The 25,282-nt window shown below is 40.1% G+C and overlaps 2 protein-coding genes across 5 annotated transcripts in view; one reads left to right on the forward strand and one right to left on the reverse strand.

Moving 5' to 3' along the window:
- Positions 1 to 21,773, reverse strand: part of ETFDH (electron transfer flavoprotein dehydrogenase) — a 35,369-nt gene extending 13,596 nt beyond the window's left edge. For both annotated transcript variants that reach the window (XM_066387414.1, XM_066387403.1), the window contains exons 1-7: positions 21,585 to 21,773; positions 11,801 to 11,941; positions 11,188 to 11,417; positions 9,795 to 9,876; positions 8,887 to 9,005; positions 4,400 to 4,477; positions 1,132 to 1,278 (exon numbers count right to left, since the gene is read on the reverse strand). In XM_066387414.1, the coding sequence (XP_066243511.1) occupies positions 1,132 to 1,278; positions 4,400 to 4,477; positions 8,887 to 9,005; positions 9,795 to 9,876; positions 11,188 to 11,417; positions 11,801 to 11,941; positions 21,585 to 21,618 (831 nt within the window). In that variant the 5' untranslated portion in view covers positions 21,619 to 21,773. The remainder of the gene's footprint in view (positions 1 to 1,131; positions 1,279 to 4,399; positions 4,478 to 8,886; positions 9,006 to 9,794; positions 9,877 to 11,187; positions 11,418 to 11,800; positions 11,942 to 21,584) is intronic.
- Positions 21,774 to 21,952: 179 nt separating this feature from the next.
- Positions 21,953 to 24,077, forward strand: C1H4orf46 (chromosome 1 C4orf46 homolog). Of its 3 annotated transcripts, none has more exons than XR_010751752.1 (2): positions 21,953 to 22,921; positions 23,804 to 23,883. XR_010751752.1 is itself a non-coding variant. In XM_066387450.1 (2 exons), exons 1-2 carry the CDS (start codon positions 22,295 to 22,297, stop codon positions 23,957 to 23,959), a joined length of 324 nt encoding a protein of 107 aa, XP_066243547.1. In that variant the 5' UTR covers positions 21,953 to 22,294; the 3' UTR covers positions 23,960 to 24,077. The 3 variants fall into 3 exon arrangements, 2 of the variants coding, with proteins under 2 accessions (XP_066243547.1, XP_066243538.1); XM_066387450.1 differs by having other exon boundaries at positions 21,953 to 22,462; positions 23,804 to 24,077; XM_066387441.1 differs by having other exon boundaries at positions 21,953 to 22,802; positions 23,804 to 23,927.
- Positions 24,078 to 25,282: the final 1,205 nt, after the last annotated feature.

The raw sequence follows: 25,282 nt of genomic DNA on the forward strand, positions 1-25,282 counted from the left end.
CTGGAGCAAGTTGGCCTCGGGTGCTGAAGATGGCTCCATGACCTCGCCTCAGATGCTAAAAAAATGGCTCCGGTTGCAATGCATGAATGGCCCCAGATGGGCAGAGCATCACTCCTTAGTGGGCTTGCTGGGTGGATCCTGGTTGGGGTGCATGCGGGAGTCTATCTCTCTACCTCCCCTCCTCACACTAAAAAAATAAAAATAAAAATAATAAGAAGAAAAAAGTAAAAAAAGAAAAATAATCTAGAGATTGAATAAATTGAGAAAATATACAACACTAACTGTATTCTAGGTTTCATATCAATATACCATGACGGAGTTATGTTTCATAAACTAAATTACCTTCACATTATCATTTTGAATAAACAATCCTTTTTTTTTTTTTCATTTTTCTGAAGCTGGAAACAGGGAGAGACAGTCAGACAGACTCCCGCATGCGCCTGACCGGGATCCACCCGGCACGCCCACCAGGGGCGACGCTCTGCCCACCAGGGGGCGATGCTCTGCCCATCCTGGGCGTCGCCATGTTGCGACCAGAGCCACTCTAGCGCCTGGGGCAGAGGCCACAGAGCCATTCCCAGCGCCTGGGCCATCTTTGCTCCAATGGAGCCTTGGCTGCGGGAGGGGAAGAGAGAGACAGAGAGGAAAGCGCGGCGGAGGGGTGGAGAAGCAAATGGGCGCTTCTCCTGTGTGCCCTGGCCGGGAATCGAACCCAGGTCCTCCGCACGCTAGGCCGACGCTCTACCGCTGAGCCAACCGGCCAGGGCAACAACTCTTGTAGGATGTGGTCATCTTATAACCAGCATATAAATAAAAGGTCCAATACTATTATAGGAGATGGCATTATAATAAAAAAAATTAATGTTACAAATATTTTCAAGTTCAAGCCTTCGTTCAGCAATATTTGATAAACCAATGACAACATGTAGATACAATTTAGATAATAATTTTGATTAGTAATATTTTCTAGCCCTTTGAAAAATGTCCCAAATACTTTTAGTCATATGAATATTTCAGGTCAATGAAAACTATAACTGTAAAATCAAAATCAACATTATAATTACAGTATAATACAAATAAATTTAAAGCTCCATCTTTGAACATTAAAATTACAAGAACAAATCAGGATACCTCCTTTAGTCCAATTCCATAGGTCTGGGGCTCACAATTGGCCCTCAAATCAAACTTCTTATATAGTTGCTTGGCTAGATGTCCATGGCAACCCTCTGCAAAAATCGTAACTTTGGCATGTAGTTCTAGTCCTCTTTCAAATGTAGTCTAAAAAATAAAAATGTTAAATCACAACATTTGACAATTTAAAAATATTCACATTATGGTCAGTTTGTAATTGAACTATGATTCAAACTGAGTACTGTTTTAAGTGGGATCCAATTTAAACGTAATAATATATCCTGTGTCTCTGTTATTTTTCTTTTTACTTCAAAAGTACTTGACTAAATAATTTTGTAAGAATTAAAACAGCAAATAAAGCATGCTTAATGACAACACAAGGAAAACACAAGGAAAGACAAGAGAAGGTGGTGTTAAGAGCCAAGTCAGGAAAGTGTTTCAACAGGAAGTTATTCAGTTATGTCAGTGCTGCCTGGTAAGGAGGTCAAGTAAGAGAAGACAGAGAACTGACAAGCCGGAGGTGCTTACGGCCGTGGCGAGAGGCTGTTTCTGTGAATGGCAGGGAAGAGAGCATAACCACAACGGTTCAATACAGAATGGAGCAACGGAGTAAACGGAACTCCTGGTCTTCTCATTCTAAACTTGTGGTACTAAAATATCTATTGTAAAAGCTGAGATTTTGGAGCTCAAGTTATTAAGACTCTACTGTACTTGTTTATGCTTTTATATCGATATAAATACAATATGTAAAATACAAACATTTTTACAAATACAAAGCACAGAACACAAATATATATTTGAACAAATATGAGAACACTCAAAAATGAAATATCAGAATGACAGAATTTGTGTTTCAATTTTGTTGTAATATCAAACATAAACATTTAAAAATAACAATTTATAATTAATTATAGTTATCACAGTAGAGAAATAATTAGTATAACAAAGAAAAGAATATGAGAAAAACAATCTTATTATTAAAAGAATCATTATGAGACAATAGTCTGTCTGCAAGCCTGGCTATGCACCAGAATTCCTGGGGACTTGTTAAAAACAGCTTTCTGGATGCTAACTATGGGACCCGCTGAGTCACAGGACCCCTTTGATACTGATTTAGCCAGTGAGACCACTGGAGAAAACAACGAAGTAGCTCAAGCCCAAGTGCTCTGTCACTTGCTTTCTATGCAAAAAGCAGTGATCTGCTAGAGGGGACTGAAGAATGGCCGAGAGAAGGATGAACTGTGAGCTCAACAATATTCAAAACCTAACATGACCTGGGACTATGCTGGGCACTGGAGTAAGCCCTCGTGATCTCTGCCATCATGGAGGTTACACGCTAGTTGAGAAACTATGCCACTTTACAAGTAAACATGGATAATTTAGTGAAATGTTAATTTATATTTTTTCTTATTATAAGAAAGCAAGGTATTTTTTCCTTGTCCTTTCCAAGGGTACTTATATAGTGTGAGATCCATATCCTAAGAGTTTTTCTTTTGCAAATTCAAATATACAAGGTATGAAAACATGAAAACCACCCAGGCTTATACTTGAATAAAAGGAGGGCAATCAGTGTTATATCTACCAAAAGATATTAAAATCAAGCCAAAGACTGTTAATCTAGAGCACAAAGCAAATGATTCTTGTCCGCAGAAATGAAAGCTATGCAGGTGGGAATGGAGTTGATTGATAACCTATATATGTGTATGTTATTTGGATGCTCTTTGACTTGTTTTTTTTTTGTTTGTTTGTTTTTTTGTATTTTTCCAAAGCTGGAAACGGGGAGGCAGTCAGACAGACTCCTGCATGCACCCGACCGGGATCCACCCGGCACGCCCGCCAGGGGGCGTCGCTCTGTTGCGACCAGAGCCATTCTAGCATCTGAGGCAGAGGCCAGAGAGCCATCCCCAGCGCCCAGGCCAACTTTGCTCCAAAGGAGCCTAGGCTGTGGGAGGGGAAGAGAGAGACAGAGAGGAAGGAGAGGGGGAGAGGTGGAGAAGCAGATGGGCGCTTCTCCTGTGTGCCCCGGCCAGGAATCGAACCCGGGACTTCCGCACACCAGGCCAATGCTTTACCACTGAGCCAACTGGGCAGGGCTCTTTGACTTGGTTTTAACATTTTCCTGATTCTTTTATTAAGTAATGAGTAAAATAAATCTTTGACACATTTGTTTTATATTTGTATAAGTAAGTCATGTTTTAATCTTTTTTTTTTTTTTGCATTTTTCTGAAGCTGGAAACAGGGAGAGACAGTCAGACAGACTCCCGCATGCGCCCGACCGGGATCCACCCGGCACGCCCACCATGGGGCGACGCTCTGCCCACCAGGGGGCGATGCTCTGCCCATCCTGGGCGTCGCCATGTTGCGACCAGAGCCACTCTAGCGCCTGAGGCAGAGGCCACAGAGCCATCCCCAGCGCCCGGGCCATCTTTGCTCCAATGGAGCCTTGGCTGCGGGAGGGGAAGAGAGAGACAGAGAGAAAGGCGTGGCTGAGGGGTGGAGAAGCAAATGGGCGCTTCTCCTGTGTGCCCTGGCCGGGAATCGAACCCGGGTCCTCCGCACGCTAGGCCGACGCTCTACCACTGAGCCAACCGGCCAGGGCATGTTTTAATCTTTTAAAAAATTATTCTTAAGCAAGTTACATCTACTTGTCTAAGTGATGCTTAATTCAAAGATGTTTCTGGGCCCTAGCCGGTTGGCTCAGTGGTAGAGCGTCGGCCTGGTGTGCGGGAGTCCCGGGTTCGATTCCCGGCCAGGGCACATAGGAGAAGCGCCCATCTGCTTCTCCACCCCTCCCCCTCTCCTTCCTCTCTGTCTCTCTCTTCCCCTCCCGCAGCCGAGGCTCCACTGGAGCAAAAGATGGCCCGGGCGCTGGGGATGGCTCCTTGGCCTCTGCCCTAGGCACTAGAGTGGCTCTGGTCGTGACAGAGTGACGCCCCAGATGGGCAGAGCATCCCCCCTGGTGGGCGTGCCGGGTGGATCCCAGTAGGGTGCATGCGGGAGTCTGACTGCCTCCCTGTTTCCAATTTCAGAAAAATACAAAAAAACCCCAAACAACAACAAAACAAACAAATAAACAAAAAAAAGATGTTTCTGTATTTTTCTAATGAAAGAAAAATTCCATAAATGCATATACATATGAAGCAATAAAATATCCCCTAATTTTTGTGAACAGTGTATTCTAACATACACTTAATGTGTAGTTTGTAGCAAGACTAAGTTTAAATCTACTGTTTTTGTCATTCTGTTAAGCACATATTAAAACATTCACCTTTGGTGCACCATCCTTCTGTATCCCTACATCGTTAGTGGCAATTCCTTTTACACTACCATCTTCATGAAAAAGGACCTAAAATGAAAACATATTTCATTACCACCTTAGGGTTCATCATGACCTTGAAAAGAAACAATAAACAGCCTTAGATATTTTTTAGAAAGTAGACATGTTCTCTAAATTATAGAAATGCAGAATTTAAAGTATTCAGGCAAAAGGAAACATGTTTTTAAGGTACTCCCTTTTAACATCTAAAAGAGCACAGCTCACATAGTTGGAAATGAAAGAAATGCCATAGCTTGATTAGGAAGAAAATGGGGAAAACAAAAAGGAAGAAAATGGGCAAGCTACAAGAGAGGTCATTAAAATACCAGCAAGATTAAACCAAAAGCTGTTTGAAGAGCTCAGATATCAAAAACATATGTACAGAACGTGAAGTCAAGGCCTATCACAAAGGAAGAGCATCAGCGCGGATGGAAAAGGAACAGGGTCAGGAAAGCTGCTGTCCCCAAACCACCCCCCTCAGAAAAAAACCCCTCAAACAAAGAAAACATGGCAACAAAATAAAACAGAGACTGGAGACAGCCCAAAGGTGATAAAAGTTTACTTCTAGAGCAATAAGAAAGGGGAAAAATAGGCCAGAAGTATATAGTTCTGAAGATAGCAACAGGTTACTGTTTGTTTCCTCTCTGGAGGAAAAGGCTCTTTGGTAGGAAAGTACAAAACATACACTAGAACCACGCAACAGAAAGAACAGAGTGGAAAGGTAAAACAAGGATTAGCAGCAATGGGTACAAAAAAAGGATATACAGTAAATGTTTTATTTAATATTTTGAAAATGAATCAATAGTAGAATGCAGCTATGTACTAAAACAGAAGTCTGGCTCAGCGTACCAAAACCTGGACTTCATTAATCTCCTGATAATGATCACTAAGGAAGTGAGGAAATGAGGAGCTACAAGAGACTATAAGAGTGAGTCTGTGCTCAGCAGTGAAAATCACGGATCTTACAAACCATCTATTTGTCACTTTGCCACTGATCCCAAGAACATTTTAACCAGGAGAAATGTAAAGCCCCAAACTTGGGCCCAAAACACCAAATGTATTTGTATGGGCTGGGAAAACCAATTAGTAGCAGCAAGTATAATGCAGGGACCTACACTTTTATTTGACTTACATACTGCAAGGATTCAAACACAAATGATTTAAAATTTTCCCTAGTGCCAAAATAAGAGAATTTCCCCTCCTATCAAGATTCTTTCAGCAAATCCTTTAGAAAACTTAACAGTAAACCCTTTCTCTGTCTGAGATATATGTGAGTCTTTTTAAAAGCTAAGTAAGACTCCTCCTGCCAGACCTGCATCTCAGAAATGTGTTTCTTGGGGGCCTAGGAGACATGTTTGAAATGTGAACATCAAGGAGGGTGGTTGGTCTCTCTTCCTGTCTGTGGCTGTCTGGGATAGGCGCTTGGCTCCAAGTTGTACCTTCCTGCTTGTCACAAGAAGTTTACTTTTCCCTTGGGCATGGACTAGATTGTACTTGCTGCATATTTTGAAATTTCTTTCCATCTTGGCAGTCTCCCTAGCAGGATGCCAGTGACATGCACTCCAGTCTTGGTTTAATGCTTATTCAATACTAGAGCTGTCTTCTTTTTTTCTTATAATTTATAGAGGTGGTTTCTCTGAGTTGGCAGGAGATTTTATTTTTAATAATTTCCTCAATAATAGTAAAAATCAACAGTATGATATATTTGTCAAAGGAGTTATTTTGAGTGAACTAACAGAAGAACATCTGCTAGAATGAAGAAGACAATAGCCCTATTCTACATTAGTCTTGAAGCAGTGTATTCATTCATTCCTTACAACAGCGGTTCTCAACCTGTGGGTCGCGACCCCAGCGGGGGTCGAACGACCAAAACACAGAGGTCGCCTAAAAGTTGTGACCCACAGGTTGAGAACCGCTGCCTTATAAGGAGATAAAAGGAAGATGCATTCAGAGGAGGGCAATGAGAATACTGAAGGAACTCAAACACAGTGGGAAGAACTGAGAATATTTTACCTGGGAAAGAAAAAACACAAGATTAAGGTAAGAAAGAAAAGGAAGCAGGGCATAATTATATATGAAAGGTTCCTTTTCTACAGAAAGAGGGCATGGATTTGTTCTATACAATATAAGACATTAAATAAATTTCTATTGAATATAAGGAAGAGAACACTAACAACAGTGCATCACCTAATGAAGAAATAGAGGCTTTTCATCTTGGATGGGGTTTAATTGTAAGCTGGACCATCACTTGATGTGGGCACAATATAAGGAATTCAAGTACTCTTTGGATTCAATCTTTCTAAGATTTCTTCTAATCTTGAAATTCTAAAATCCTATGGGTGGAAGGATTGAGCAAAAAAAGAAAAAAAGAGAAAAAAGCCATGGACACAAACAACAGAGTGCTGATTGCCAGGGTGAGGGGAGGGACACTGAGGGAGGTGGAAAAGGGTATGTGGGATAAATGGTGACGGACGAAGGCTTGCTTGGGGTGACGAACACACACCACAGTGTACAGAATGTACCTTAAAGCTCTATATTTATTAATCAGTGTCACCATAATCAATTCAATTTTAAAAAAATAACTGATGTTTATTTAGTATATAAGTTTTTGTTTTTTTTTGACAGAGACAGAGAGTCAGAGAGAGGGACAGATAGGGACAGACAGACAGGAAGGGAGAGAGATGAGAAGGATCAATTCTTTGTTGCAGCACTTTAGTTGGTCATGGACTGCTTTCTCACATGTGCCTTGACCAGGGGACTTCAACTGAGCCACTGACCCCTTGAAAAGCCAGCAACCTTGGGCTTTAAGCCAGCAACCTTTGGGCTCAAGCCAGTGACCATGGGGTCATGTCTAAGATCCCACACTCAAGCCAGCGACCCCACACTCAAGCTGGTGAGCCTGCACTGAAGCCGATGAGCCCACGCTTAAGCTGGCGACCTCAGGGTTTCGAACATGGGTCCTCCACGTCCCAGTCTGACACTCTATCCATTGCACCACCACCTGGTCAGGTTAGTACATGAATATTGAAAGCAGAATGATATAATCAATATGGCCCACATCTACTATACCTAACGCAAAGAGCCATTCGAAATAGAGGATCTTCTTGGTTCCAGGGCAAAGTCTATAATCAGTTATTTACTTTTGTGCTCATGACTAGATTGGCAATATTTTCTGTTTCATTTAATTAAATTATTATTCTTTTATCAAGAAAATGATGTTCTGGAATTTGAGATATTTGTGTTTGATGAAAACTTAAAAATTTTTTTAAAATAGGTCCTCACTTTTTTTTTTAAATTAAGGTTTTTATTTATTGATTTTAGAGAGAGAGAGAGAGAGAGAGAGAGAGAGAGAGAGAAAGGGTGGGGGGGGAGGAGTGGGAAGCATCAACTCTCAGTATTTGCTTGTCCTATGTGTCTTGACTGAGCAAACCTAGGATTTCAAACCAGTGACCTCAGCTTTCCAGGTCAACACTTTATCTAATGTGCCACCACAGGTCAGGCAAACCTTAAACTTTTTAACTAAAATGTCATACATGTAAAATTTGGAGGTCAGAAAAGGTCATATATCTATCAGATCTAACAACAGCAACACCTTCAGAAACTGCAGGTACTGCATAAGACACTATCCCCTGTATTTCCTATTGAGATGGGAAATCCTAATAAGAGATTTATTCTTTAGTTTAAGGTGTTTTGTTTTTTTTTTGGAAGATAAAATATAAATTTTGTTTGATATCTTCTTCCACATGTCTGTTAGCTTAAATAATCCTGAGGTGCAACTTTTTTTTTTTAATTAAGTGAGAGATGGGAGGAAGAGAGGCAGAGAGACAGATTCCCGTATGCACCCCGACTGGGATTCACCCAGCAAGCCCCCTACAGGGTGATGCTCTGCCCATCTAGGGCCACTGCTTTGTTGCTCAGCAACGGAGTTATTTCAGTGCCTGAGGCAAGGCCATGGAGCCATCCTCAGTACCTGGGGCCAACTTGCTCTAACCATTCAAGCCATACGTATGGGAGGAGGAGAGAGAGAGAAAGAGAAAAGGGGAAGGGTAGGTGAGGGGTGGAGAAACAGATGACCATTTCTCCTGTGTGCCCTGACCGGGATTCAAACCCAGGACTTCCATACTCTGGGCCGATGCTCTACTGCTGAGCCAATCGACCAGGGCCTCTGAGGTACAATTTTAAGAGTAGCTATTAATAGGTATTAATCTACTATGTCTGTGGATTACTATGACAGAGAGCTAACACCCATCATATGGATCGGAATGGGTTGGGATAGAGGTAAGATTTGGTATATTAGGAATGTGGGGGAAGACATGGCTGACCTGCTTTTAAAAATAATATATTTCTTTACCTCTATGCCATTCTTGGTTTATAGTCAAAATAAAAACAGATTACTTTCTATAAATATTAAAAACAAAACTAAACAAAACTATACCAACCTCAGCAGCAGCATAACCAGGGTACACTTCCACACCAAGAGCTTCTGCTTGCTCTCCCATCCAGCTTACTAAATGTCCCAAGCGTACAATGTAATTGCCATGATTATTCATCGGAAGACCTACAAATAAATGCTTAATTTATAACTCTGGCTTTTTGTGTGTGTGTGAGAGAGAAAGAGAGAAAGAGGAAGGAAGAGAGATGAGAAGTATCAACTTGTAGTTGCTTCACTTCAATTGTTCACTGATTGCTTCTGATATGTGCCTTGACTGGGGGGGCTCCGCCAAGCCAGTGACCCTGTGCTCAAGCAGTGACCTTGGGCTCAAACCAGCAACCTTGGGCTTCAAGCCAGTAACCTTTGGGCCCAAGCCAGGAAGCCCACACTCATGTTGGTGAGCCCGCGCTCAATCCAGTGACCTCAGAGGTTTAGAACCTGGGACCTCAACATCTCAGGTTGATGCTCTATCTATCCACTGTGCCACCACCCGTCAGGCTAAATACGACTTTTTATTGACAAAACATCTCACAAACATAAACATTTAACTTAAAAAATTCTAATCAATATATAGTTTCTGCATAAATATACACATTATATTACAGTCTCAATTTCAATTTATTTTCTACAATTTTGGCCCAGTTCTAATTATTAAATTAAAAACAACATTACAGCATTAAATTAGAAATTCCTAGTTGACTTATAAGACTATCTCAATTCTTCTAGACTAGAAGACAGAAGAACTGGGTTCTAGTCCTGCTTTCCCATAAGCCAGCTGTGTAACTTGGGGACAAGACCTACAAATCTCTGGGCCTCAGCTCCCTCACCTTTGAAAGGAAAGGAGTCTACCAGATGAAATGTAATTCCTTCCAGTTGCAGAATTCTACAATTCCATGATTATTTATTATATCTTACCTGGAAGAATTGGCACCGGAATTCTGTATTTCTCTGTTAAAATTCCAAACCTGTCTTCTGTTACAGGAGTGTTAAGTGGAGCCTAGAAGTAAAATCAGAAAAGAAAATTTTTAGTTCATATTTGTAAGGGTATATACAGATAATAATAATAATAATAGTAATAATAATAAACTGTATCAAAAGAAAGGGAACTACCCTGCTCAATTTTCTTTCATCATTTTCTTTAGAAAACTTGGACTGTAAATCCTCTCTTTCTTTGTCTCTTTGAGATGTACGGGAATCTTTTTGAAACCTACATAAGCCAGTTTTGCATTCCAGGAATGTCTTTCTTGGGGACCTTGGAGATGTCTTTGAAATATGAACATCAAGGAGGATGGCTTCCTGTCTCCCTGTCTGTGGCATTTCATCTAGGAGCTTGCTCCAGGTTAACATCCTGCTTGATGAAAACGTAAGACAAGTTTTCTTTTTCTCTTGGATAATGACAGTTAGCATGTATGTAATGGATTGTTTCTGCCTGGGTATACAGGGCTTTGATATGAAAGACTTTTCTTATCAGAATTGATATTACATCAATAATCATTCCATGATATCTATTTCTGCTATAATATTGAAAAGAGGAAATTAATTAGGCATAATTAAAGTATTTCTAGTTTAAAGGAGCTTGATGTTTTAGAAATAAGAGCGGAGTTGAAATTTTTGGAATTTAATTTACTCCATATGGAAAGAGCACAGAAATATTTATATAGTGTTTCACCTTTACAAAATATATTCACAGATACTAAATAGTCTAACTTTAAAGGTAGGATAAATATAATGTAACTCATCTTACATAAGAAAAAATTGAAATACAGAGTGTAAAATTTTAACCAAGATTATATAAATTATGAGAGCAGTAAAACTAGCACTTGGGTCTCTGCATATCACACCAGTGCCTTTTCTGCTTAGGTGTGGGTGACCATGATTTATTGCTTTAGAAAATTAGATTAGATTCTCCACTTTGGCTTTAGATATTGCAATGTCCCAGGAAATTCAGATAAGAACATTGCTTATTAAGAACAATGATATAAACTATGGAGAAAGTTAGGAAATACTCTCCAAATTAAAATGCTGTATTTTATTTGGTACAAATATTCAAAGATTTTCTCAAAATAATGCTTGCTTATAAATCCAGTACATAAATACAACACGTAGAAGGCATTATATAAAAATGAGTTAATAACTTAAAATTATGACTATACTGATACGATTTAACCTATTTTTGCCCTTTTTAAATAAAAAAATCAATAATGAACCTATAAAGGATAGAATGATATGAAAAGGTTTCCCACATTCCGGTAATTTGGAAACAGAGAGAATGCCGATTAGGCTTTTCATAAAAACCAATTTTTCATACTCCCTTCTCCTTCCAGTCTGGGAACAGTTCTTCAAAAGCACGTGGATCAAGGCAAGCCCCTGAGAGAGTGTGTGCTCCTATTTGAGCAGCTTTCTCCACCAGACACACACGGATCTCCTTGTCATGCTCAGCTGCCAACTGCTTCAGACGAACCGCGGCCGAGAGCCCCGCAGGGCCCGCACCCACTATCACTACATCCGCTTCTTCTGCAAACCTCTCCATGCTCACTCCTGAGAAGAAAAAAAGTTTAAAAAATATATGAAGTCTGGGGTGAATATGATCTGATAAAATGAATGCTGGCTTATAAATACCCACTATGCTGTAGAACATTATTTATAGAAATTGCCCATCTTACTGTATTAGCTGGATGCTCTCGTACTTCTATTCCAGTGCATGTCTTATTTTAGCTTCCATAAACCAACTTTTGGTTTAAGATTTATTATTTTATTATTATATATTTAGCAAATGTTATTTTCCTAAATATTAATATGTAGTAGATATTATAAATCTGTACTAGATGATTTACACTATCATAAAATATATTTCCCTCTACAGAATGATACAAAGTTTCTATAAAGCCTCAACAATTTTACACACCACAATTATCACTTACCTTCCCATCGTTTGTCCTTATCCCGGGGATAAACAGTATAGTGGGTAGTAATTCGAGGTACAACGGAAGTTGAAGCCCATCTTGTAGCACGCAGAGGTAGATAATTTTTCTTAATTTTTAAGGCACGAAAGCACTGATAGGCTGCACGAAAATTATAAACATTATTATTTTTTTAATTAAGTTTTCCACATAAGTAGACTAAAAAAATACTTTTAAAAAATCTAGCATTGGGCCCTGGCCGGTAGGCTCAGCGGTAGAGCGTCAGCCTGGCGTGCGGGGGACCCGGGTTCGATTCCCGGCCAGGGCACATAGGAGAAGCGCCCATTTGCTTCTCCACCTCCCCCCCTCCTTCCTCTCTGTCTCTCTCTTCCCCTCCCGCAGCCAAGGCTCCATTGGAGCAAAGATGGCCCGGGCGCTGGGGATGGCTCCTTGGCCTCTGCCCCAGGCGCTAGAGTGGCTCTAGTCGCGGCAGAGCGACGCCCCGGAGAGGCAGAGCATCGCCCCTGGTGGGCGTGCCGGGTGGATCCCGGTCGGGCGCATGCGGGAGTCTGTCTGACTGTCTCTCCCCCGTTTCCAGCTTCAGAAAAAATACGAAAAAAAAAAAAAAAAATCTAGCATTGAAAATGATAGCTGGTTTCTGGTTAGTTTCAATTAATTAGACCTTTAAATAATTTGATTTGCACCTTCATCCAAAAAAGTAAAAGGTCACAGATGATTCTAAAGGTACCTTCATGATCTAAAATTGTATGATTACACATGATGCCTAGTATTTGGAAACTTGTTTATATTCTGACCACATCAAAGCTACAGACATTCAGTGAACAGTGCTGTAGAACTGTTAATTGAGACATGGACTGAAATAGACTGTACACTTTCCCAGATAAACACTTCAGTTAATTTTTTCTCATAAAGCAATGTATTTTTAAAGTATTTAATAAACTAATTTATTCAATTTAGCTCATGCCAAGCTTTAGCTAAAGACAGAATGACCATATAATTTATAGTCCAAACTAGATAATTTTGAGAGTAATAAGGGATAGTATTAATGATTATGCTGGGACCTTATGGGAAAACTGGGTTTTATGATCAACTTCTTTTTAAATTAGGTTGACTTTCATATATAGCCTAAAAATGTATATATAATTTGAGTTAGCAAATAAAATTTTACAGAAATAAACAGAAGTGTGAAAAGATTTATCTGTAAGAATGTTCCTTAAGCTTCTGTTGTTCTTTAACCTTCAACTCCATCTCCTTCTTCTCTTTACCGGAGGCAGATAATCTAGCACATCTATCTTCATGGAAAGATAATAGCAGGTGGGAACTTTCTCAATTCTTCAGAAACAATCTCTAATGTAATCTGTATTTGTGTCCATGCTTTGCTCATTCTCTCAGGTTATAATACGAGAGATGTCTTTTCTCCTCGCTAGATTAATCTTTCCACCTGGATGAGGAGGCCTATGCCTCCCATCTTCCTAGGAACATTCTTCCATCTGAAACCTTCCACTCTTCCCTATCTCCAATTTCTGACTCCCTTCTCGGTATTCTCCTCGATAATCCTGCCTATCATAAAAAGAGAACAGAAACTCCTCCTTTCGGACTAGCCCTGACAGATATAAAAACTTATTTTTGGAGTTGGAATAATTAACTCTTTGAGTAGTACAAATGTTCATGTATGTCCTCGTGCCTCCTGACCATCCACAGGACAATCAATTTATTTTAAAAATGTGTAAGCCAACATTTAAAAAAGGCAAATGTATGTTCTTTTTGTTTCCAAAAATTGGTTATCAAACAAACATGATTTTATGTTAATAAAACTATAACTGGAACTAATTTCTTTTTTTGAAAAAAAACAAAACAAAACAAACTCACTCCTGAGGTGTCAGTGAGCATGAAAAAAACTCATTACTCAAAGGGTTAAAAGTCTGTTATGGGAGAAGAAATAGAATAGTCAAAGGAACAGAATAAAGAGTCAGAAACAGATAGAATAAGGTAAGGATTTGGTATGTGACAAAAATGCCATTTCAAATCAGGAAGAAGGGAGAGTTACTCATTGTATGGTGCACACATAGTAAGAAAGTCACTTTGAAAAAAAGCATACTTCTTATATCAAAATGAATTCCATTTGGTCAATGATTTCAACAGAGAAAGTCAAAGTATAAAAGACAATGGCGATACATTCACAAATTGCCATATTTCCCCATGTACAAGATGCACCTCTTTCTGAAATATTTGGGGTCTAAAAACTGGGTGCATCTTATACAGTGGTTGTAGATTTTTTTTTACTTGCATTTCCCACTTTTTCGTGCTTGTTTTTGCACTCATTGTTGAAGACAATGATTCGTCATCAGACACAGATGAGGACAAGCTAATGTCATCCATGTTATGACAGTGATGAGGAGTTGTATAAATCTTATGATGAATAAAACTTGAGTTCAATAACTTTATGTAATACATTTTTCCCCAAAATTTCGGGCCCCAAAATTAAGGTGCATCTTATACATGGGGAATACGATATTTGATTTCTCCTGCTTTTGAGCGTGGACTAGACTTAGTGACTCACCTCCAGCTAGTAGAATATGGAGAGAAAAATATTAATTTTACAGTGAAGAAACAGGCAGACACTTTAAACAAGTGATCAAGTTTAACATTGCCAGCAATAAGACTTACTGGTGTCACATGCTCCTGATATGATATGACGAGAAGAGCTCTTGCCTCTGAGGTATACTTCTGCCAAATCTATAACTTCTGTCTAATCATAAGAAATCACCAAACTCAGATTGGGGGACATTCCACACAATGACTGGCCAGTCTATACCGAAAGTGTCAAGGTCATGAGAGACAAGAAAAGACAGAAATTGTCACACTGAAGTAGACTAAGAAGGTATGACAACTAAAAGCAATGTGGTGCCCTGGATTGGATCCTGGAATAGAAAAAGAAGATGAAATCTGAACAAAGCCCATAGTTTAGTTAATACTATTGTACCAATGTTCATTTCTTAGTTTTGATAATTATACTGTAGTTATGTAAGAAGGTAATCTGGGCAAAACGTATACAGGAATTCTGTGCTATCTTTTCAAGTCTTCTTTAAATCTAAAATTATTTCAAAATCAAAATTATAATGATACAAAATTAACTCAAGAAGGATCAAAGACCTAAATATAAAAGCTAAAACTATAAAAATTTTAAAAAACCCTCAAATTCATATGGGGGTAAATTTTTGTTTCTTACCTATTACATCAAAAGCAGAGTCAACAAGAGAAAACAGATAAGCTGTACTTCATCAAAATTAAAACCTTTTGTGCCTCAAATGATACCATAAAGAAAGTAAAAAAAAAAGAAAGAAAAAAGATAACTCATGAAATGGAAGGAAATATTTGCAAATCATTTATCTGATAAGAATTCATTTTTAATAATAAAAAAATAGCAATTAAAATCAGAGAAAGGATCTAAATAGACATTTCTCCAAAGGAGGTATTCAAATGGCCAATAAGCACATGAAGAAATGCTCAATATTATTAACCATCAGGGAAATACAAATAAAAACTATATAAGATAGCACTTCATAGCCACCAGATCAGCTACAATCTATAAGGCAGATAATAACAAGTGATAACAAGCATGTGGAGAAATTGGAACTCTTGTATATTGCTGGTGGGAATGTTAAATAGTGCAGTCAGTCTGGAAAACAGTCTGACAGCTCCTCAAAATGTTAACCATAGAGTTTCCACATGACTTACTCCTAACTATACATAACTAAGATAATAAAAACATATGTCTACACAAAAACCTGTATACAAATATTTATAGCTGCATTATTCATAACATCCAAGAAATGAAAACAACTTCAAATGTTCATTAGTAAACTGATAAATAAGAAGTGATATACCCATATAGTGGAATATCATTCAACAATAAAAAGAAATTAATTAGTGAGATATGTTATAATATGGACGAACCTTGAAAACATTACACTAAGTGAAAGAAGCCAGCTACTAAAAACCATATGTGAGTCCATGTATATGAAGTATCCAGAACGGACTGATTATACAGACAGAAAGTAGCTTAGTTGTTGTCTGGCACTGGAGATTTGGGGAGTGACTGCTAATGGGGATGGGGTGATGAAAATGTTCTAAACTAGACTGTGGCAGTGGTTGCACAAGTCTGTGAATATACTAAAATCCACTGAATTTTCATTTTAGATGGTGTAAACTGTATGGTATGTAACATATCTCAATAAAACTTATTAAAAAAACATTTACAGCCACATACAAAAGATTATGGAAAAAATACTGCTAATTATTTTAGAATCTTGAATTTGGAAAAGTTTTTCTAAGTATGTTAAAATTCTCAAAAATCATTAAGTCATCTAACTAAAAGTTTAAAACAGCTATATGATCAAAAATGCTATAAACACAAATGTCTTGCTTAGTTGTCTATATGCTCTAAGTAGATGGCATAGCCCTTGAATATTCGTCTTTTCCTTATTTTACATTAAATCCCAGTCTTAGCCTATATTTATAGGTATAAATATTTGTTGACCGAATATCAGTCCTTTTCATTAGTCCTTTTCATTAGAGTGCTCATTTATGATTCACCTATGGTATTATAAAATAGGTTAATGCTAGGCCCTGGCCAGTTGGCTCAGCGGTAGAGCGTCGGCCTGGCGTGCGGGGGACCCGGGTTCGATTCCCGGCCAGGGCACATAGGAGAAGCGCCCATTTGCTTCTCAACACCCCCCCCTTCCTCTCTGTCTCTCTCTTCCCCTCCTGCAGCCAAGGCTCCATTGGAGCAAAGATGGCCCGGGCGCTGGGGATGGCTCCTTGGCCTCTGCCCCAGGCGCTAGAGTGGCTCTGGTCGCGGCAGAGCGACGCCCCGGAGGGGCAGAGCATCGCCCCTGGTGGGCGTGCCGGGTGGATCCCGGTCCGGCGCATGCGGGAGTCTGTCTGACTGTCTCTCCCCATTTCCAGCTTCAGAAAAATACAAAAAAAAAAAAAAAAAAATAGGTTAATGCTTTTTGTAATGTCATTCTCTGTGTAAAGGCAGGCTAGAGTTATCAATGAGAAGCATTAAAAGACCAAGATGAGGCCCTGGCCGGTTGGCTCAGCGGTAGAGTGTCGGCCTGGCGTGCGGGGGACCCGGGTTCGATTCCCGGCCAGGGCACATAGGAGAGGCGCCCATTTGCTTCTTCACCCCCCCCCCTTTCCTCTCTGTCTCTCTCTTCCCCTCCCGCAGCCAAGGCTCCATTGGAGCAAAGATGGCCCGGGCGCTGGGGATGGCTCCTTGGCCGCTGCCCCAGGCGCTGGAGTGGCTCTAGTCACGCAGAGCATAGCCCCTTGGTGGGCAGAGCCTCGCCCCTGGTGGGCGTGCCGGGTGGATCCCGGTCGGGCGCATGCCGGAGTCTGTGGGACTGTCTCTCCCCGTTTCCAGCTTCAGAAAAATACAAATAAATAAATAAATAAATAAATAAATAAATAAATAAATAAATAAAAGACCAAGATGAGAACGAAAAGAATTTCTAGAGTGGAAGAAAGGATCTCCAAAACATGTAAGCTGATCAAGGGCTGGTATCCAAAATATACAAAGAACTCATAAAACTCAACAAGAAAACAAACAACTCTATTTAAAAAAATGGGCAAAAGATCTGAACCAACAACTCACTGAAGAAATAAAAATATACAGATAAAAATAAGCATATGAAAAAATGCTGAGCCCTGGCCGGTAGGCTCAGTGGTAGAGTGTTGGCCGGGCCTGTGGATGCCCCGGGTATGATTCGGAGAAGTGCCTATCTGCTTCTCTCCCTCCCTCCTTGCTTGTCTCTCTCTCTCTTGCTTCTCCTCCTGCAGCCATGGCTCAATTGGAGCAGGATGGCCCAGGCATTGAGGATGGCTCTATGGCCTCTGCCTAAGGTACTAAAAAGAGCTGGGGTGCAAGCACAGTTCCAGATGGGCAGAGCATCGCCCCCTAGTAGGCTTCTGGGTGGATCCCAGTTGGGGCGCATGAGGGAGTCTGTCTCTCTGCCACCCCTTCTCTCACTGAATATGTATGAATGAAGAAGGAATGAATGAAGAATGAATGAATGAATGAATGAATGAAGCTGTACATCTTATGTTATCAGGGAACTGCAGAGATATCACTACACACCTGTTAGAATGGCCAAAATCCAAACAAGGGAACACCAAATGCTGATGAGGATGTGGAGTAACAGAAAGTCTCATTCATTGCTGGCAGGAATGCAAAATGGTACATTCATTTTGGAAGACAGGCAGCTTCTTACAAAGCTAAGCATGCTCTTAACATATGATCCAGCAACTGCACTACTTGGTATTTACCCAAATGAGCTGAAAATTAATCCAAACACCTGCAGTCAAGCAAGATGAATAAGCTCTAGAAATCTGCTATACAACATTGTACCTATGGTCAACAATAATGTATCATATTATAAAAGTTGTGAAGAGAGTATAAACTCATGTTAAGTGTCCACATATAATAAAAGATAAAAAATATCCAGGATTTATAAAAAGCCCTTCAAATGAATGTTTACAGCAACTTTTTTCATAGCTAACTGTTAAAACTTAGAAGATAAAAAACAAAACAAAACAAAACAAACTTAGAAGATGCCCGTTAATGGGTGAATAGATAAATAGACTGTGGTGTATCCATACAATGGAATATTATTTATTACTAAAAAGAAATGTGCTTTTAACCATAAAAAGACATGGAGGGAACTTAAATGTGTATTGAAAGAAACCAATCTGGAATCATATAGTATGATTCCAACTATATGACATTCAGGGAAAAGCAAAACCACAGAGACATTGAAAAGATCAGTGGTTGCCAGGGGTTCTGAAACAGAGAGGCTGGAATAAATAAGTCAAACACAAAGAATTTGGGTGGATAGTGAAACTATTCTGTATGAAAATGTAATAAATGGTAGACACATGCTATTATACATTTGTCAAACCCATAGAACGTACAATACAAAGAGTAAACTCTAATGTAAAGTATTATTCATAATAACATATCAATACTGGTTCACACTTGCAACCAATGCACCATACCAATGCAAGATATTAATGGGGAATGAAGGGGTTATATGGGAACTGTGGAAATTCTGCTCCATTTTTCTCTAAACCTAAAACGGCTAACAACAAAAAAATAAAGTTTATTAAAAAACTAAAAAGGGTAACATGTAAAATTTCAGTGGTTAAGTGCACAGGCTTCGTGCCTGAATTCATTAACAACAATGAAACTTTCAGCAAGTTATTTAATTCCTCCATACTGTAGCAGCTCTAGAGTTTATGGTTGATCTTAACCTTGGATATATTGCGGTATAGGATCTAGGAACTTACACAAAGCAAGTAGCTAATATATTTGTTAAGTGGACAGGCACCTTCCTAGTTAAACTTCAACTGTCATTCAGAAATGTGCAAATCTCGGGTTTAATTTCCTAAAACTAACTCCTGAGTTACAGAATAATAATAATAATAATAATAATAATGAGACTTTTCTTCTAATTTTTAACTTGTCTCTTATAACAAAGCACCTATCTGCAAATGAACACTTTTCTAAATATGGACTATAACAAATAAATAGTAAAGATCAACCAACACTTATGCATGGGTTTGGAATACACGGTTGGGCAAAAGTAGGTTTACAATTTTTCTTATGGAAAAGTAATGTAATAAATAATAAATAATAATACAAGAAAGGACTGTTTTCCACACTCACAACTGTAAACCTATGTTTGCCCCACCCTGTATATAATTTTTTTTTACATTTTCATAGACATACTAATCAGCTAAGAATTTTCAATTTTAATGCCACATTTTGTCCTTCACGACAATGTCCTTATGAGATATTTGGGGCAGCTACAATCCCCATCTACAACAGAGAAATAGAAATTAAGATGATCCCAGCCAAGCTCAGTCTCAATCCTTCTAGCATTAGTCAAGTCTTGATCATTTGAAATGATCTCTGAAGTAACGGAATCTAGCTATGATAAAACAAGTTTTGTTTCTTTATTTCTTTTCTGCTTAAATGGAGAGATGACAGCCTGGCACAGGATAATTATTTTTATTCTTTAAATCCAATGTAAAATCAATATATTTTTGTTTTATTCTTTCCAATAAAATAAATCTTTTTTTAAATTTTATTTATTTATTTTTTTACAATAGTAAAAACCTGGCATTAGACAAGCAATAAAGATTAGGATGAATGTAGGAGAGAAAGAAATTTGGAGTGACTGACCATTAAAACCTTTTAAGTACATATTCTAAATCTTAAAAAAAAAATGTATATAAGATACATAAGAATATTATAGGAGAACTCCATTCCAGCATTCAAATATAGTAATATCATTCAAAGGAATATTTAAGAATACTTATTAAATATTTATATTTTTATTAAAAGATATTAAAAATATATCAAGTTTTAGTTTAGTGTAGCATTATAATTTAATGATTAGAAGTTATCATTTGCTTCTGAAACCTGATGATTTGGTATCAAAGAAAACTGTAATTCTATTGCTTATACAGCTTGTGATTTCCTTGAGAATATTTGGAACTAGGTAGTCTGATTTCCTCCAGGGGTTAAAAAAAAAAAAAGTAATGACCTTTGCTTCTTTTTCTGAAAACAATTCTGATATTTCACTTTAAAGAAGCGTACACTTGGGCACTTTGGCTGAATTTTGTTAAAGAAGTGAGCTCAAAAGTCCAATGAACTCATATCGCACTATTAAAGTCACACCGACGACAGTGCATTTGTGCCCATCTCTTTGCTGCCAGTAGTACTAACGTTAGGCCATGAAAATGGCAACGATTAAATAAGCATCTAAAAAAAAAAAGGAAATGGTCATTTTGGTGGGACTTTGTTAGCACTTGACCCAAGAATGACTTCAACTACATTAGGCAGTAGCATCTGACTACACTTCCATTAGATGTATACATGCACAGTAACAGGAACTTTCAACAAAACTCCACTTACTTTAATATACGACAGATTTGACAAAATTCCACTTTAAATGAAATTTACACAATAAGAACATCCTTGAATTTCCAATGTGTAGACTTGTTTGTTCCATAACTGAAAATTAACTTAAATAAACTACGATTTTAAAGCCAGTTGTGAAATAATTCAAGATCCTGTAATGAACGTTTTATTTTTTTTGGAATTTAAAACATTTTTGTTTTTAAGTAAAACCATTATTTTTAAGTGAAAGGAGAGGTTATGTGGTATTTTCACAAGTCATCCTGGTGGTTCTAGGAGCACCCAAAACACTGTAAGTCCCGAGAGTTAATTTTAGACAATGTAGAAAAATTCCTGGCTCCAGTCAGAATTTGGCTCCAGCATATGAATGTTAATCATGATGTAACAGATCAGACTTCAAATACTTAAAAAACTGGGATAGGATGGCGGCAAAGACGCAACTTAGGTCAACACCAAGGAGAAACACTGTGCAAATATTTTATCCATTTCTAACAATGCAACAGATAACATCTGCGCTTTGGGAAAAGGGTCAGAATCAGAATTTGGAACGATTTAGTTCAGGAGTCCACAGGAGGCCCGCGTTGATAAGTCTCCTCCGCCCACGACCTTTAGCCTAGTTGTCCACACTAGGGTCCGCCACCCGATGCCGATAACGTGACGTTTGTCCCAGTTTAGCTTGAGAAAGCCGAGAGAACTGGCAGGAGAGCGGTGCCTACAGTGCCCAGGTGTGACCCTGTCCATTCTTCCCTAACTATTCGACCTTTCTCCACTTAGTCCCCTCCCGCAGTTCCCTCTCACCTGGGCAGGACAGCCTGGCCAGCGTCACCAACATGTTCGCCTTACGGAGGACTCTCGCCGAACACAGAGGAAGGACTGTCAGTGGCTCGCCACGGGCGCTGGACCTCTAGACCTCGGGGGGCGCCATTACCTGCCAGGAACCACCTAGTCCTCTGCTGAAGTTTGCCTCTCTGCTCAGCGGACAGCTTTTGGCTTCAAGCCGTTCCCGCCTCTTTCTCGTTCTGCGCCGGCGCCACGCGTGACACATTGGCCAGCAGAAGCTTCCGGGTCATGTATCCAAGGAGAAAAAAGTAAGGGACTCCAAGGTTCAGCGAGGCCTCGAGGCTTCAGAATGCGGACTGAGTCTGCGCTACAGTCACAGAAGTCCCATAGTGCAACGCACACGCCGCAAAAGGCAGTAGGAGGCGGGGCGCTGCGCACGGCATCCTGGGAATTAGAGTCTTCTGCTGAAGAGCCTTCTAAGCCTGTTAAGGAACGTTGCTCAGTAGAGAGCTGCGCAAGGTGAATTGAGTGACATCTCATTGGCTGTCTCGAAAAAATGAACGGTCTTTGCGGTATTGGTCCGACACCCACAAAGAGACTGGGCGGGACTTTGGGTGGGAAGAGGCGGGGCCTCTGGGCTTGGCGCGAGCGGTTGAAACAGCGTTTGGTGTCGGTTCCGCTACGTTCTGATTCGGTTGTTCCAGCCCTTCTCCAAGGCAGACCCTGAGATGTCGGTTTCCTCGCAGCCCCCGCTGCCTCCCCACTCTCCCTCGTCTTCAGACGCCTCTTCCACATCACCCCCCGGCGTCCCAGTGAGTTTGGACTGGCCCGTTCCGAGCAGAAGCAGCGGCCGAACGGTGGACCCGCTGGAGGAAGTGGAGCTGCAGATCGGGGTCGTGAGTGTCGCCGGACAGGTCCCTGGGCCGCGTCCCCGCTCGGCGCCTGTCGGAAGACGGACGGCGGGGCCAGGGCGGGAGGAGCTGCGGATCCGCACACCCCGCTGGGCGCGTCCCGTCCTTCTGTCCCCTGAGGATTCTGCCTTTAGCTTTGGTTTCGAGAGATTAGGAGTTATTCCTCCAGCCGCCCCATCCCTCAGTCTTGTCCTTGTGTCTGGTCTTGTGGTTCAGCCTTCCCCGAAACCCGAAACCACGCAGCAGCAGCTCTGCTGCGAGGACTTGGCTGGCTGGCTGCCCTCCGTCCGCCCGCCCCTGGCTGCCCGTGGCGCTCACCCGGGCGGTGATTTCTGTCTCCGTGGACTTAAGAGCGCGCCGTTCTAGTCGGCCACCTGCCCAGAGCCGGCTGACACTGCTGTTGTCCGTTTCAGGCTTGATTTGCGCCGGACCCAGTTTGGAGGGGTGAGCCCCGCCTCCATAGTCCAGATTGGTTTTGTTAACGGTTTAGTCAAAGATCCCTCCCCAAGATTGCTGGAATTCATGGTCTGGTTGGTTTCTGTTGAATCTCGAATTTTCAGAAACTAATGCGCGCGCGCGCGCACTTGGTGAATGAGGTTTTAGGGTGTAATCGTTTTGGGAGAATTTTGTGGAATAGACCCTACTATGCGGATTGGAAACTGGGAAATGAACCCAGTTATCTCATGGTTCAAGTTTTTTTTTTTTTTTAATTACGAAGTGCTGCTAGGGCTTCTCTTTTTGCTGAACAAGACTGGTTCTAGTGAATGTATAGAATGGAGTGCAGATGTGTTATCTAGGAGCGATGTTATTTTATATCATAGGTGAAGAAAACGTTTAATTAAGTGAATTTTCCACCACGAGTTGGATATTCTCTGCTTGTGGTTTAATGAGAGTTGACTTTGTTAGCTCAGAGCATCTGTTCTTTGGGCTATACATTTTCATGGTCTCCAGTGTTCACAGGTAAAAAGAGTGAACACTGGATACCATGAAAATGTATTTAGTGCCAAGGGGTCCAACTCGTCTTGTTGAGTTAAATGAGACTCCAGTGAATTTTCAATTAAAAAAACAACAACTGACTTGTCATGTCTGATACATAGTGGGTATCTTTCTGGCACACATCTTTCCTCAAAGCTTACTTTATGTTAAAGAATTTTTAGTTTCCCTGACGGAGCTGGCATTTTAGTTTGAAGATTTTTTTTTTTTTACTTTAAAAGAAACTAATTTAGGCATTGGATTTAACGTTTTAACCTATTTTTTAGACTATTAATAAAATGAGAATTTAAAGAATAAATGTATTGTTTGACTTTTTCTTTTTTTAAATTTCAGGCAGCATTTTCATTAAGCAAACTTCTTGAAGCCACATCTGCAGTATCAGCTCAAGTGGAAGAGCTTGCCTTCAAATGTACAGAAAATGCATGTTTCCTTAAAAAATGGCGGGACCTCTTAAAAGAAGGCTATGATTCTTTGAAGCCTGACAACTGATTTGGCTGTGAAATGCCTCATACTTGCTCATTTTTGATATTTGCACATGTACCATATGTATGGGATAATCTCTGGTAGTTCTGTGTACTCTAAATAAATTTTTTCTTGGTTTTCTTCACTTTTGTGAGAGCAGAAGACTGATGTTACTTTTTATGCTGACTTGTATTTGTTTACCTTAAATAGTTTATGTTTAAACTCATAGAATCTTTTATGAAAGTTAATTTCATCAGTGGATAATAATACCACAGTATTACCAGTAGTAAATTAGGTAGAACATTATTCTATTTGATTTGCAAGAAGATGCCAAGAATGGCAGAGTTTGAAGTTGAGCTTCATTTTATGGACAAAGGAAGGTAACTTTAAGGTTAGTATAAATAATTAGGCTAAGTTCTCTAGAACCAATCACAGTACGTATCTTATTTACTGTACTTCCATATCCCTAGCACCTAGAACTGTGTCACATAATCACTAAGTTTGTTGGGTAAAAGAGTTGACAACATAATTAAAATCTATTTTTTCTTCCTGTTTTTAGCATGAAGATTATAATTGTTTCTTTAAAAAATATTAAGTCAATCTCATTGACTTGAAGGAAAATGCTTTTTTGAATTTATAAATGATGACAGCTTTTTAAAATATATGAAATATTTGCCCTTTTGTGATGCTTTTTAGAAAGGCTTCAACTTCAGAAATGGAAGCAGGTATAGAAAGAATGCATCTTTTTTCCCTATTTCTAAGGTTAACTGCTTCTACAGATACTTCTTGCATTCCATGTTGATTGTTCTTTTTTTTTTTTTTTTTTTTTTGTATTTTTCTGAAGCTGGAAATGGGGAGGCAGTCAGACAGACTCCCGCATGCGCCCGACCGGGATCCACCCGGCATGCCCACCAGGGGGCGATGCTCTGCCCATCCGGGGCGTCGCTCTGTTGCGACCAGAGAGCCACTCTAGCGCCTGAGGCAGAGGCCAAGGAGCCATCCCCAGCGCCGGGGCCATCTTTTTGCTCCAATGGAGCTTCGGCTGCGGGAGGGGAAGAGAGAGACAGAGAGGAAGGAGAGGGGGAGGGGTGGAGAAGCAGATGGGCGCCTCTCCTGTGTGCCCTGGCTGGAATTGAACCCAGGACTTCCACACGCCAGGCCGAAGCTCTACCACTGAGCCAACTGGCCAGGGCCTGATTGTTCTCTTTAAAGTGCCTTATCGGCCTGACCTGTGGTGGCGCAGTGGATAAAGTGTCAACCTGGAAACACTGAGGTGGCCGGTTCAAAACCCTGGGCTTGCCTGGTCAAGGCCCATATGGGAGTTGATGCTTCCTGCTCCTCCCTCCTTCT

This window comes from Saccopteryx leptura, chromosome 1 (assembly GCF_036850995.1).
Source record: "Saccopteryx leptura isolate mSacLep1 chromosome 1, mSacLep1_pri_phased_curated, whole genome shotgun sequence".
NCBI lineage: Eukaryota > Metazoa > Chordata > Mammalia > Chiroptera > Emballonuridae > Saccopteryx > Saccopteryx leptura.